This window comes from Crocuta crocuta, unplaced genomic scaffold (assembly GCF_008692635.1).
Source record: "Crocuta crocuta isolate KB4526 unplaced genomic scaffold, BGI_CrCroc_1.0 scaffold118, whole genome shotgun sequence".
In the NCBI taxonomy this organism is placed as follows: Eukaryota; Metazoa; Chordata; class Mammalia; order Carnivora; family Hyaenidae; genus Crocuta; species Crocuta crocuta.
In genome coordinates, this window is record NW_027551558.1 from 10263388 (window position 1) to 10277540 (window position 14153).

A 14153-nucleotide genomic window follows, 5' to 3' on the forward strand; every position below is an offset into this window, starting at 1 on the left:
TACAAATGACCCAGCACTTCCGGGGGGGGGGGGGGCGCCTCGGAACCCCAGGTGTACCTAGGATTGGCTCAAGGAGAGCTTTGCCTTGGGAGGAGGACACACTGTTTACTTTTTTGCTTTTTGTGTTTTTCTTTCTGTTCTTTTCTCAGGCAGCTCTGCCAGCGACTGTCAACCAGGTGGATGGCCCTCCGGGGACACAGTGCTGCTGACTGTGTGCGCATTTATTTGACGGTCGCCAGGAAGTGGCCATTCTTTGGTGCCAAGTTGTTTCTCACGAAAGTAAGAAAGGATGGGAGGCAGATGCAGAATAGAGATGTTCACCAGTAGAGTTGACCCTGTGCAGTTTGCTGAAGTAAAATGGTGACCTTGGTGACTCCAAGTTCTGTATGTTTGGCTTTTAAAAAAGAAAATAAGGCGAGACACCTGGGTGGCTCAGTCTGTTGAGCATCTGACTCTTTATTTCAGCTCAGGTCACGATCCCAGGGTCATGGCACCAAGCCCCGTATTGGACTCCAAGTGGAGCGTGGAGCCTGTTTAAGATTCTCTGTCTCTCTCCCTCTGCCCTCTCCCCTGCTCACACTCTCCTTCTCTGAAAAAATTAAAAAAGAAAAGAAAAGAAAGCAGTGAAGACACTAAGGAAACGCAGGAGTGCCACCGGCTTCTCCTTCTTGTCCTCAACCTTAAATCGCCTGCCTTCCACAGGCTCATCATTAGACTGAAGGCAGCAGCTGATATCCGCATCCGGGCACCCTCTCACCCATTTATCATTTACTCTCTCACTCGTTTGTTCATTTATTTTGTATTTAGTGACTTCTGTTTGCCAAACATTACGTACCTGGGGATACGTAAGCCCACGGTTTCAGACGGGTTGTACCCTAACTTCCGGGAGCCCACAGTCCAGTGCTGCAACAGGCCTGCAAACAAGCACTGCAGAGTGAACATAGTTAATAGCAACAGGGACAGGGCGCTGCAGGAGCACCAAGGAGGGAGAGGTGTGCCCCGCCAGCCGGCGGCCAGCCATTCCCCAGGGGAAGAACTGTACTATTTGAATCCTTCTTCTTTCTTTGGAACCAGGTCACTTTATACTCTCTCAGCTGCCTAAAATGCTCCTTGTCTTGTGTCGTGTTTGTGTGTGTGTGTGTGGTCTGTCCTCACTAATAAGTTGTAGACATCTTGAGGGTGTAGACTCACTGATCTTGAAATCTTCTCGTGCACACCGTTATGCTTTGCATGTAAATATCACGTAATACGTTTTTGCTGAACGGCTGCGCCACTTTGGGCAAGTCAGTTAACCTCTCTGAACCACAGTTTTATCATCTGTAAGTGACAACTTGGACTAGTAAAGTAAAATCTAGGGTATCTTCATATTCTTATTCCATGAATGACTAATGGAATTAGTCGATCTAATTCCATCATTGTGAGGTAAGGCATTATATTGCTCCTGGTACTGAAAGCTGTATACTGATGAGTAAATGGGTGATAAAGTCATTATGCTCAAACATCTGTGAAATTAATATATTTGCGAGGAGTTGGACATGCTTTTTACGAATGTAGGGACTGGATTTGAACTGTAGATCAGCATTTTACACTGAATTTTAACTCTAATTTCAGCATTGGAAGGAATATTAAATATTTTTCTTTGATTATATGTTCTGTGCTTTTTAGCACAGCAATATTATTAAATAATGATGTAGCGTTTGCATGTCGCATGACCGGCATCTTTTCTTTACTCACTTTTCTTTCTTTATACAATGCAGACACCTTCTTTGTTTGCTTAATAGCATCCGTTGGGGGCGGTAAGTATATATACTATCAAATACACCATATTAACTTTTTTTTCCTATTTTAGCCATTTTTAAGTGTATGTTTCTGTGGCATTAACCACATTCACATTATTATGCTCCCCTCACCGCCATCCACCTCCAGAACTTCTTCATTTTCCCAAATTAAGCCTCTTCTTCTTCCCAAATTAAACCTCCAAATTATTCTCCCTTTTCCCCTGGCCCTCGTAACTGCCATTCTGCTTCCTGTTCGGTATCTTGGACCGCTCTAGAAACCTCATGTAAGAGGAATCATACAATATTTGTCCTTTTGTGATTGGCTTATTTTCCTTTTTTAAAAATTATTTTTTTTAATTTAAATCCAAGTTAACATATAGCATAATAATAATTTCAGGAATAGAATTTAGTGATTCATCACTTACATATAACACTCAGTACTCATCCCAGCAAGTGTCTCCTTTTTAAAAAAATTTTTTTAAAATGTTTTATTTATTTCTGAGAGAGAGAGAGAGAGAGAGAGCATGAGCAGGGGAGGGGCAGAGAGAGAGGGAGATACAGAATCTGAAGCTGGCTCCGGGCTCTGAGCTGTCAGCACAGAGCCCAACGCAGGGCTCAGACCCATGAACTGTGTCATCATGACCTGAGCCGAAGTCAGACGCTTAACCGACTGAGCCACCCAGGTGCCCTGCAAGTGCCCTCCTTAATGCCTCTTGCCCATTTAGCCCATCCCCCCACCCAACAGCTCTCCAGCAACCCTCAGTCTATTCTCTGTATTTAAGAGTCTCTTAGGGTTTGTCTCCCTCTTTAATTTTGCCTCCCTTCCCCTATGTTCATCTATTTTCTATCTTAAATTCCGCATATGAGTGAAATCATATGATATTTGTCTTTTTCTGACTGACTAATTTCGCTTAGCATAATACACTCAAGTTCCATCCACATTGGTGCAAATCACAAGATTTCATTATTTTTCATCACCAAGAAGTATTCCATTGTATATATAAACCACATCTTCTTTATCCATTCATCTTTCGATGGACATTTGGGCTCTTTCCCTACTTTGGCTATTGTCAGTAGCGCTGCTATTAGCAGTGGGGTGCTTGTGCCCCTTCGAAACAGCACACTCGTATCCTTTGATTAAATATCTAGTAGTGCACTGGTGGGTTGTAGGGTAGTTCTATCTTTAACTTTTTGGGAAACCTCCACGCTGTTTTCCAGAGTGGCTGCACCAGTTTGCATCCCCACCAATGGTGCAAAAGGGTTCCTCTTTCTCCACATCCTCGTGATTAGCTTATTTTTCTATAGAGAATGTCTTCAAGGTTCATCCAGTGTTGGAGCATGTGTCAAAATTTCCTTCTTTTTAAAAGCAGAATAACATTCCATTGCATGTATATGCCATATTTCGTTTGACCAAAGAACAATAAAAACAACATTTTGTTTGTCAAAGGACTGGGGAGTTCAATGACTTAGGTTAAATGGCATCCTTTGCTGATATATATATATATGTGTGTGTGTGTGTGTGTGTGTGTGTGTGTGTGTGTATACGTATATATGTATATATATATATATTAAGTTTTTAAAGAGAGAGAGAGAGCATGAGCATGGTGAGGGGCAGAGGGGCAGAGGGAAAGAGAGAGATAGAGAATGCCAAGTAGGTTCCACACAGCATGGAGCCCAATGCAGGGCTCAATCCCTGGGATCATGACCTGAGCTGAAATCAAGAGTTGGACACTCAACTGACTGAGCCAACCCCTGACGCCCCAGCATCCTTATAATGCTTGCCTATCCTTAGCGAACAGACTCTCAGTAGATAGTAAGCCAGGAGTTTTTATTCATGAGATTCTGATAACTTTTACCATGTACAAATATAGTATATGTATAAATACTGTAGATTCATCCCAGTTACTTATCTATGGCCTCAGCATACTTTTATAAGGTTTAAGAGGAGTGGTTAAGTTGTTGTTAGAATTTTAGTTATTGTTAAATTCAATTATTGTTAAGCAATCATTGTGGAATGCTCAAAAACATTCATGGGTTTAGTTGGGGCTTAGTGGTGAGAGATTCTTTTTATTAATATAATTTCATTGTTTTTTACAATAAGGAATTTCGTGGAAAATTTGGTATTTCTCATTACCATTCACCACACAGTTTCATATTTTTTAATTCTCTCGTTATTAGTCATTGAGTATCAGATTTAATAAATTCTCAGAAATAGTGTGCACTTAAAAGGATCACTACACACACCTTGGAAACACACATGTATTTTGTTTCATTAGGATTTTGGTCACCATAGAAACCCTACAAGCTTATTAACTATTAGCCTCTTAACACAAAAGAAAAATAAGAGGTAAACATTGTTGTCTCCGTGTTAAGGATGAGCAAATTGAGCCTCGGAGAGATTCAGTAGCTTGTCCACTTGTACAGCTAATAAATGGCAGATTGAGATCGCACACCCAGGTCTCCTGTCAGATTCACTGCACTTTCCACTCCATGACACTGTCTCCACCCCAGGAAAGATTTTCTTCCCCTGTAGGTTCTCTTTTCTTTTTCTTTTTTTTTTCAAGAGATATTTTTATTTCTTTTTAAAGTTTTTTTTTTTTATTTTTATTTATTTCTAGGGGAGAGAGAGAGAGAGCGTGAGCAGGGGAGGGTCAGAGAGAGAGGGAGACACAGACTCTGAAATAGGTGCCAGGCTCTGGGCTGGCAGTCAGCACAGAGCCCGATGCAGGGCTCGAACCCACGAACCGCGAGATCATGACCTAAGCGAAAGTCGGACGCTTAACCGACTAAGCCACCCAGGCGCCCCAAGAGATATTTTTAATAAGTTGTTGTTGCAAACGTTGCTCTGCATTTCGACTAAAAACTGTTTCCGTGATTTGCATTTCGACTAAAAACTATTTCTGTGATTTTGCTTAGCATTTATCACACTGTGTGTTTTCATCTCTTCACAGCCCATAACTCCATCACCGCTTGGAAATACTTTCATGTGGCTGGCTATCCATGAGGATGGCTTAAGCATCTTAGAATACAGCTCCATGGTAAGATTAAGTTTCACATTGAGTCCACTATTTGCGTTGTTCAGTGTACATACACAGACGGTAATGATCTCTTCATATGCTTTTTCTCATACCCAGCTATCATTCTTTCTTTTAAAAGTTGTAACATTTATTTTTTTTCAGAGACAGAGAGAGAGAGCACGAACAGGGGAGGGGCAGAGAGACAGGGAGACACAGAATCCAGAGCAGGCACCAGGCTCTGAGCTGTCAGCATACAGCTCAAACCCATGAACCATGAGATCACGACCTGAGCCGAAGTTGGACGCTTAAACAACTGAGCCCCCCGGACACCCCAATAACATTCTTTCTAATACTGTAATGAATAGTCATTTTACAAATACAACTGTGATTATAATTTAATCTTTTAAAACAAGACTGAATGGTTTTAAATTGTATACGAGGAAAATACCAAATACCGTGACTAAATTGCAACCATGTTTGTATTCCTAAAACAACTGTTTATTTATAGTGTTAGGAAGATGGCTTCCTGTGTAAAATGAGAATCTTTAAGGTAAGATTAATGTAGGGGCACTTGGGTGGCTCAGTCGGTTAAGCACCCAACTCTTGGTTTCAGCTCAGGCCACAATCGTATGTTTCATGAGATCAAGCCTGGGGTCGGGCTCTGCACTGACAGCACAGAGCCTGCTTGGGATTCTCACTCTCCCTCACTCCCTCTGCCCCTCCCCTGCTCTCTCTCTTTCTTCAAACAAATAAAAAATAAATAAAAGAACGATGATATCTAGTGTTAGCAAGACTACAGTGCTGGGAATGTAACTGGGTATAACTTTTCCAGAGGAGAGTTTGGAAATATTCTTAAAATTGTCCTTACTTTTTTGAAGTAGCAATTCCTCTAATTGAAATTTACAACTAAAGAAATGATTAGGTATGTGTATTACAAAATATGTCAAAAAACATGCATTGACGTATTATTTAAGATAGAAACAAATAAGAAGTGATTTCCATTTCCTACAATAGGAGATTGGTTAAATAAAGAATTATCAGGGGCGCCTGGGTGGCTTAGTCGGTTAAGCATCCGACTTTTGCTTAGGTCATGATCTCACGGTTTGTGGGTTCGAGCCCCGCATCGGTCTCTGTGCTGACTGCCAGCTCAGAGCCTGGAGCCTGTTTCAAACTGTGACTCCCTCTCTCTCTGACCCTCCCCTGCTCACGCTGTCTCTCTCTCTCCTAGAAATAAATAAAACATTAAAAAAAAAAAAAGAATTATCAAATCATTTAAAATAACCTTTTACAAGTATATTCGTTATCATGGAAAGATATGTATAATTTGTTGTGAAATTCAGAAAGAAGCAGAATCCTGAACAATATGCATGATACTATTTCTGTTTATGTGTATCAAAATTTATATATCAGGGTGAACCATATGGATTTGCTGATATTTGACCACTTTTTACCTTAGAAAGTGTCAGTTTCAAAAACATCAGTTTCACGTGGCTCAACCTAATATATATAGAGAGAGATCTTAAAGGACATTTACAAAGATATTTACAGTGGTCTTCTACTGGATGCTCGAATATAGGTGCTTTTTATTTTCTTTTTGTATGTTTTGTTTTGTCTGCAGTGAGTTATTAGCTTCAGAATCAAACTATATTTTAATTATAAATAAATGATGCCTCCACAAAATTAGTACATTACTATTTTAAGTCACAACAGATCTTTTAGAAAATAAATTTTGTATTATATGTAATTAATTAATACCAGCATTTTTCTTTTTTAGGGAAGTATAGTTAACACATAATGTTAAATTAGTTTCATTAATATCAGCATTTTAATGGAAATATATGCTATTAATCATTTCTCATCTCTCTTTGCAAGTAAAGAGTATATAAGATATTAACTTTTTCTTCTCTTTGAAGAGGTTAATAATCAGCTATTTGTACAAGAGTCTAATGACCTTTGGAGGTCATCAAGATGATTTTATGATAGTCATTCACAATACACATTCAAAGGACAAACCGACAGAGAAATTAGTCTTTGCAATGGCAAAACCCAAGGTGAGTAGAAGCGTTCCTACCAACCTTTTTATACTAGTTTTTTCATGCTAACACATTTATTGTGTGAAAACCAGGTTGCAAATGTGAACACAGACTTACTTATAATCAAACAACCCTAGGTCCAAATTCTGGCTTACCTCATCTTGCTAAGCTTTGGTTTCTTCATCTAAAAAATTATAGGGTGCTACCTACATTTTTTTTTTTTTTTGGCTTAAGAATTAAATGATGGAATTGTTAAACTGCCTTAGCCCAGTGCCTGGTATACAGAAGGTTCAAAATAAGTGGTCTCAATGTAAGTTGTTGTCAGGTACCTTATAAATATTTGGGGTAATTCACGTTATGGACCCAATAGTGGGAAGAGCAAGGTTTTATAATTAAGACTTTGCTTGTCTTTTATAGTTTTAATGTCTGTAAATAAAAACAATAAGTACAAGGACTTTATTTTAGTATGTAATCCCAGGTTTAGTAAAAAAGAATGAAGCATCGAGTTCCCTAAAACTTTAACTGACTTAAAATTGTCAACTAAAAGAGACTACTTTTTTAGAATCTGACACTTTTAAAAAATTTTTTCTTAATGTTTATTTATTTTTGAGAGAGAGAGAGACCAAGTATGAGCGGAAGAAGGGCAGAGAGAGAGCGGGAGACACAGAATCAGAAGCAGGATCCAGGCTCTGAGCTGTCAGCAAAGAGCCCGACATTGGACTCGAACCCTCAAACCGTGAGATCATGACCTGAGCCGAAGTCAGACGCTTACCTACTGAGCCAGCCAGGCACCCCCTGACACTTTTTTTTTTTTTTTAAACGGCAGACATTTAAGCAAAGGCCAGTAAGTGCAGAAGATTGAGACATACTCAGGACTTCATTTAGTTTCAATAAAAAGTTATGCACTGAAGTTTTTAATTCACATATGCATACATGTGGCTTTAAGAGAATTGACAACCTTGTGCTACTGTCACATTTTTTTAACATTGCCACTACATTTGGTTGTTTTTTAAGATCCACTCTTTTCTGGGGCGCCTGGGTGGCTTAGTCGGTTAAGCGTCCAACTTTCGCTTAGGTCATGATCTCACCGTTGGTGGGTTCGAGCCCCGTATAGGGCTCTGTGCTGACTGCCAGCTCAGAGCCTGGAGCCTGTTTCAGTCTGTGACTCCCTCTCTCTCTGACCCTCCCCTGCTCACGCTGTCTCTCTCTCTCTCTCCTAGAAATAAATAAAAAAACATTAAAAAAAAAAAAAGATCCACTCTTTTCTGCTGGTTTAAGCAGTGGGAGAACATGTCAGTGCCTTGATGGTGCTGAACCAGTAGGTGCTTCACAGACCTGGAGGGGAGGGACTTCCTGTCCATGGAGACCCCCGGCCCTTTCCCCTTGTGGAAGTGATGAGAACTTCTCCAGAGTATTAACGATTCTGTTTTTCCTGCTTTAGATTCTTGAAATCACTCTTTTGATCGCCAGTTACATAAACAACTTCCATCAGCAAAAGGCAGCCTTTCACCACCTCTCTGCGCCAGCTCTGCTTTCAGCCCAGACCCGGGGGCCGGAAGCCAGGGCTGTGGGAGGCCAGCCCCTGATGTCAGGCAGCAGACCCACCAAAGGCCCCACTCTGCTCTGAAATCTCCAGAGCCTCAACATTCGCTCCTGTCCTCCAGGCAAGGGCTGCATCAGCTGCAAATAAGTGCATTTACACCCCGGCAGCGTGGCGCCCCCACACCAGTATTCCAAAGTTCAAAACTGCGGGTATTTCTCTCTCTCATTTGATTCTTAAATATTCAAATGAACGCTACTAAGGATCCATAAACACAAAATTTCCCCACATGCCGACATCCTCTCAGATTAAATGGGTTAGAATTCATCATTTTTCCCCCTCCTCTGTCCCTGGCCATCAGACACATCATGCGGTGTGGCATTTTTCTGTCTCTTCAAAAAAATACTCTGGCAGAGGGAGATACCAAACTCTCATTTGGCAAGCCAGTTAATTATTTGGAAATGCTCACTGCCAAAAAATTAAGTACTGTAATTAAATGTGCTTTTAATTAATGATATGGTGTTTGGAAGGAAGTAAAGTATAGTGTCAGCAACAGCTGCAGGGTGCTGGTTAGGGGCTTATTTTTAGAGCGAGTGCAGTAAATCTGGGACCTGATTTAAATGAATCACTGTGAGAAAACGAGAGTTCGGGAACCAGAGCCTCCTGTGGGGCCTTAGAAAGTATGCCCTGTCACCTTTTCAGATCACTGGAGTGTAAAGTTTAAGCCGAGGCGGTGATTCCTCACATTCCTTGGCTATTACTGGATAGCCCGACATCACTGGAATATTGCCCGCATTTCACTGCATTTCGTGCCGGGTCATCTTGACCTTATTTCGTTAAATAACATCTTTGAAAACAAACAGATTCTTAAAACTTTGCCCTCATAGAGTCATTTTTAATTACGGTTTTCACAGAAATTTCCCAAAAGTTTTTCTTCAAAGAAAAGAGAAAGAATCCTTCTGTCAAAGGAGGTAAACTTTTAGTCGAGAGAGTCTAGAAATGTGTTATTACTATGCTGGAGTACGTAAGTGGTCAGTTCATGCCCGTTTGTGTCAAAACAAAGTAATTAGTATCCATGATAAAAATGAAACTGTGATAAGACATGAAAATTATATTATAAAACTGTTTCATTGCAATGGTAATCATGAGTCTACTTAATTTTATTTATGTAGAGAATATTTGTATTTATTTTTTGGACATGTATTTATCACTTTGTGTGTGGTATTTTTTTTTTAACCAATTTGAATTAAAAAAATGTTAGCTGCTGATTTAATTTGTTGGCAGGGCCTTCATAGTTTCTTTGCTGCTTTCTCCCTCTGGCAATGTACCGTTGTCACACTAAGACTTTTAAAAATATTCCATCTCATGTTAGCATCCTTCAAAAGGGCAGAGCCAAGAAGTACACTGGTCAGCTAAGATTTTCACTTTATTGTGAATGGCAAAAAGAAGGTCAACAAAACCCCATAGAAATAGATTTTCATTTACTATTTCCCCTGAGTCTTTTGAGCCACAACCACTCATTGCAAAAACAAGTTGATTTTTGAGAATAAACTAGTTACCAGTTTGAGGTGACTCTCGGGAGTCTTTTGGCTGGCGTACAACAGAGTTTTTAATTCCCAAGAAACTGCTCAATAATCCCTAGTTGGTAAGTCGGAGGCTTAACAAAGAGCTTACATATGTGTGAGGACTTTATACTCAGGCCGTAGTTACTTCACCATCGGGTAAGCACACCCCCCTCCAGATCTTCCCATTGGAACAAGTAGTGAAGGCTCAGCTTAAATGGTGGCATTTATTTTTGATAGAACAGAGATCAAATATTTTGATGGAAAGAAATCAATTTTCTGTAACTGATGATGTGAAAATGTCATTTTCTGGGAAATTGCTAATATAGCCATTTAAAAAATTCAAAGTATGTTATTATGATTGGTTACAAGAGAATAACGTTCCATGTTTAATTGTAATATTTGTCTCCTATCATTTTCTTCCCTTTCAATCATAATAAATGATTTACAAAACCCGTTTTGAGCATTATCTTTTGAATAATCTTCAAGAAATACCTAATGTTTTCATTGTCAAAACTGAGGCGAACTACTAGTGAAAATGGTAGTTATTACCTCCTTCTCTTGCATTCATGCTTTGTCTCCAGTGTTGCTTTGTTTTATCCATATAAAAGGAAGCTGCTTGGACAAATTGTAACTTTAAGATGTATGTACGCATATTGCCACATATACAATATGTATAAATCGTGGGTTTCTCCCATGATTTCATAATACACTCCATAAGCAGGTGATTTCCTACGGGTGAATTGATGGACTGCTTTCTAAAATTGTATTTTAAATGTTCTGGTTTTTTTATGTGTGTGTCCTGAAAGCCGAATAGTGTCATAGCTTGGAAATGAATTTAGCTCTCAATTGACAAGAAAAGTTAGTCACAACTTACAAGGAGTCTTTGTTCTGAAAATGTGTTTATAAGTTGACTATCTGAAAAAATTTTTCCAGAGGAAAAAATACATGGTGGCCAGGTTCCTAGAACAATACACTTAACACGCAATTGTACTGTAGTATAATCCTGAGGAATCAGCCACCACAGATAATCATATTTCTCTAGACAAGGACTTTACGTGTCCCTGGGTTGCCAAGAATGTACTTCACCTGTCCACCTACCCCCTGGCTGCTGGGGAATTTGGACTTCCCCAGTGCAGAATCTCTGGGCTGATTCTTTGGGATCAAAGGCTCTAGGAATATGGGGACTGGGGGAAAGGAAGTGAGCAGCAGGAATAACAGAGTGGAGAAGCTTCTCTGCTAACCAGTTCCTGTAGAAAAGGTATCTCCTCATACATTTCTTTCCACTTCTCTTTTTCCTGAAAGAAGAAAGGGATTTTATTGCTATAGGAATAACTTTAAACTCCAAACTAAGGTCCAGTCCACACATAGATATTTAACATGAGGGAAGATTCATCCATGTCCCACTGAATCGAGACTCAGGCTTCTCTTGGGCACTTACATGGGAAGTTGGGTCCTACAATGAAGAGTTGCATGGGCCTGGACAGAATGTGGGGTGAGGTGATGAGATACACACTTGCTCTATACCATAATTTTACCCATCGAACTTAATTTTACCCACATCATACATAGTCACAGTGATTCTGGAGGCATATTTATAATCGATATCCATCCAAAACCTTCATTGTACACTTTATAAGTATTTTTTTTACCCGTCAGACTTAATTTTACCCACATCATACATAGTCACAGTGATTCTGGAGGCATATTTATAATCAACATTCATCCAAAACCTTCATTGTACACTTTATAAGTATTTTTTTTACCTGTCAAACTTAATTTTACCCACATCGTACATAGTCACAGTGATTCTGGAGGCATATTTATAATCGATATCCATCCAAAACCTTCATTGTACACTTTATAAGTATTTTTTCTTACCCGTCGAACTTAATTTTACCCACATCGTACATAGTCACAGTGATTCTGGAGGCATATTTATAATCGATATCCATCCAAAACCTTCATTGTACACTTTATAAGTATTTTTAGGCCCAATAATAGTCAAGAAACAAAGACATACTTTTTGGGCAACATCTATTAGCAAATAAATCCAAAACAAGACACAAATGTTCACTGCAGCACTTGGATACAGGGTACCCTTCCTTCCAGTGCTTTGCTAACATAATCTAATCGGTGGGGGTGGGGTAGTGAATGGGGGATGGCATCCCTTTCTGAAAGTGGTGGTAAGGTTATATTGGTGGCTTTATTAAAATCAGACAACTCTTAGAAAGCAATGACAACAATATAAAAAAATAGACAAGTTTGGGACAACTCCAAACTTTAAAACATTCTGAGTATCAAAAGAAACAACAGAGTGGCAGCTCAGAGCCTGGAGCCTGCTTTGGATTCTGTGTGTCTCTCTCTCAAAATTATATAAACATTTAACAACTTTTAAAAAGTTGATGTGGGGAGATACATGTTAAAATCAAAGCGTTAGTTAACTTTACAGTAAAATCTCAGCTGTAAGAGGAAAGATTAGAATGAAATACACCAAAGTGCTTGATAGTTATTACTTTGGGGTGTGCTTCATTTTCTCTGTATGCTATTTTTTTCTACAAGAAGCTTATATAATTTTGAAAACAAGGGAAAAAATGTAAAAACTCTGTCACTGTCTGGGCTATTGTTAATAGCCTCCATATGGACCTCCAGATGCACAACATCCTTCACACAGCTGCAAAAAATTATCTCGCTGAAACTCAGGTCCGGTCACGGAACACCCCTATTTTAACATAGTATCCGGTTTCTCATAACCAACACAGTACAAGCCAGACTGCAAGACACTTCAATGTAGCCCAATCTCCCTGCCCGGTGTGCTTTTCCACCTTAGCCACTTTATGTGCTTGCACCTCGACTCTTCGCAATTCCACCAAATACACTCTGCACACATCTTTATTCTTCTGCACTATTGTTTATTCCATCCAGCAAGCACCATAATACTGTCTTTTCCTGTATCACCACCACTGAAATCCGTGAGTCTTTTAGCGGTGATCCAGTAGGGAAGCACAAATCTTTACATATTTCAGCCTTAAGAACAATTTTCAACGCTCCTGGATGGCTCAGTCAGTTGATGAAATTGATGGCTAACCGTCAATTTCAGCTCAGGTCATGATCCCAGGGGCATGGGGTCAAGTCCTAAGCATGGAACCTGCTTCAGAGTCTCTTTTTCTCTCTTCCTGTCTCTCCCACTCATGCTCTCTCTCTGTCTCAAATAAAATGAAAAATAAAAGACAATTTTCATCTATCCAGGAAGGTCACTTACTTTGTCCAAATATGAAGCCTCAGGAGGCATAAGGGTAAAATAGAGAACTCATCAGCTCAATGAGATCAGCAGAATCCACTGACTCACCTCTGAACTAATACTGGTGATCAAGGCCCAGCCAGACAACTTTTACCTTCCTCGTTACCATGCACCTTTCTTCAACCTCCAATCCCAGTTATGCAAACAATTATACGTTTAAGATGCTAATAATGTGTTGGGGTATCTGGGTGGCTCAATTGGTTAAGCTTCTGACTTTGGCTCAGGTCATGATCTTGAGGTTTGTGAGTTTGAGCCCTATGTCGGACTCTGTACTGACAACTCTGAACCTCGCACCTGCTTCAGATTCTTTGTCTCTATCCCCCTCTCTCTGTCCCTCCCCCTCTCGCACTCTGTCTCTGCCTCTCTCTAAAAATAAATAAACATTAAAAAAAATTTTTTTAAAGATGCTAATAGTGTGCCTGGTACATAGCAAGCAAAAATATTAGCTGCCACCACTTTTGTTATTCACATCAACAGGGCTTCCTAATTAACATGCAAAGAGGTTCCAAAGCTCCAGAACCGGAATTATTACAGTCTGTCTCACATCAGTTTGCATGCTTATAGGCAAGCTAGGTCCAGGATGTAGATGCTGATTCAATGATAGATATACGAATCTCACTTGTGATCATCCTCTCTCTATTGAACCACACTCTTGTTATATTCCTTTCTATGTGCAACTGTAGTCTTCTAGGTCTTCAAAATGCACCTAAGGTGTTGGGAGGATTTTGTTCCTAAAGATTTTATCTCACGCAAAATATCTCAAGCAAAAAATGACTTTTTTTCTCCTGAAAAAAATTTGCCAGGCACCGCCTGGGTGGCTTAGTCAGTTGGGCATTCAACTCTTGATTTTGGCACAGGTCATGATCTCATGGTTCATGAGATTGAGCCTGGGGTCAGAATCTGCGCTGACTGCATGGAGCCT

At 39.8% G+C, this 14153-nt stretch overlaps 1 protein-coding gene across 1 annotated transcript in view; it reads left to right on the forward strand.

Moving 5' to 3' along the window:
- PLEKHH2 (pleckstrin homology, MyTH4 and FERM domain containing H2) overlaps positions 1-10377 on the forward strand; it is a 120413-nt gene extending 110036 nt beyond the window's left edge. The window contains exons 26-29 of the mRNA XM_077749313.1: positions 150-279; positions 4730-4816; positions 6709-6846; positions 8270-10377. Coding sequence (XP_077605439.1) covers positions 150-279; positions 4730-4816; positions 6709-6846; positions 8270-8455 — 541 coding nt within the window. The 3' untranslated portion in view covers positions 8456-10377. The remainder of the gene's footprint in view (positions 1-149; positions 280-4729; positions 4817-6708; positions 6847-8269) is intronic.
- Positions 10378-14153: the final 3776 nt, after the last annotated feature.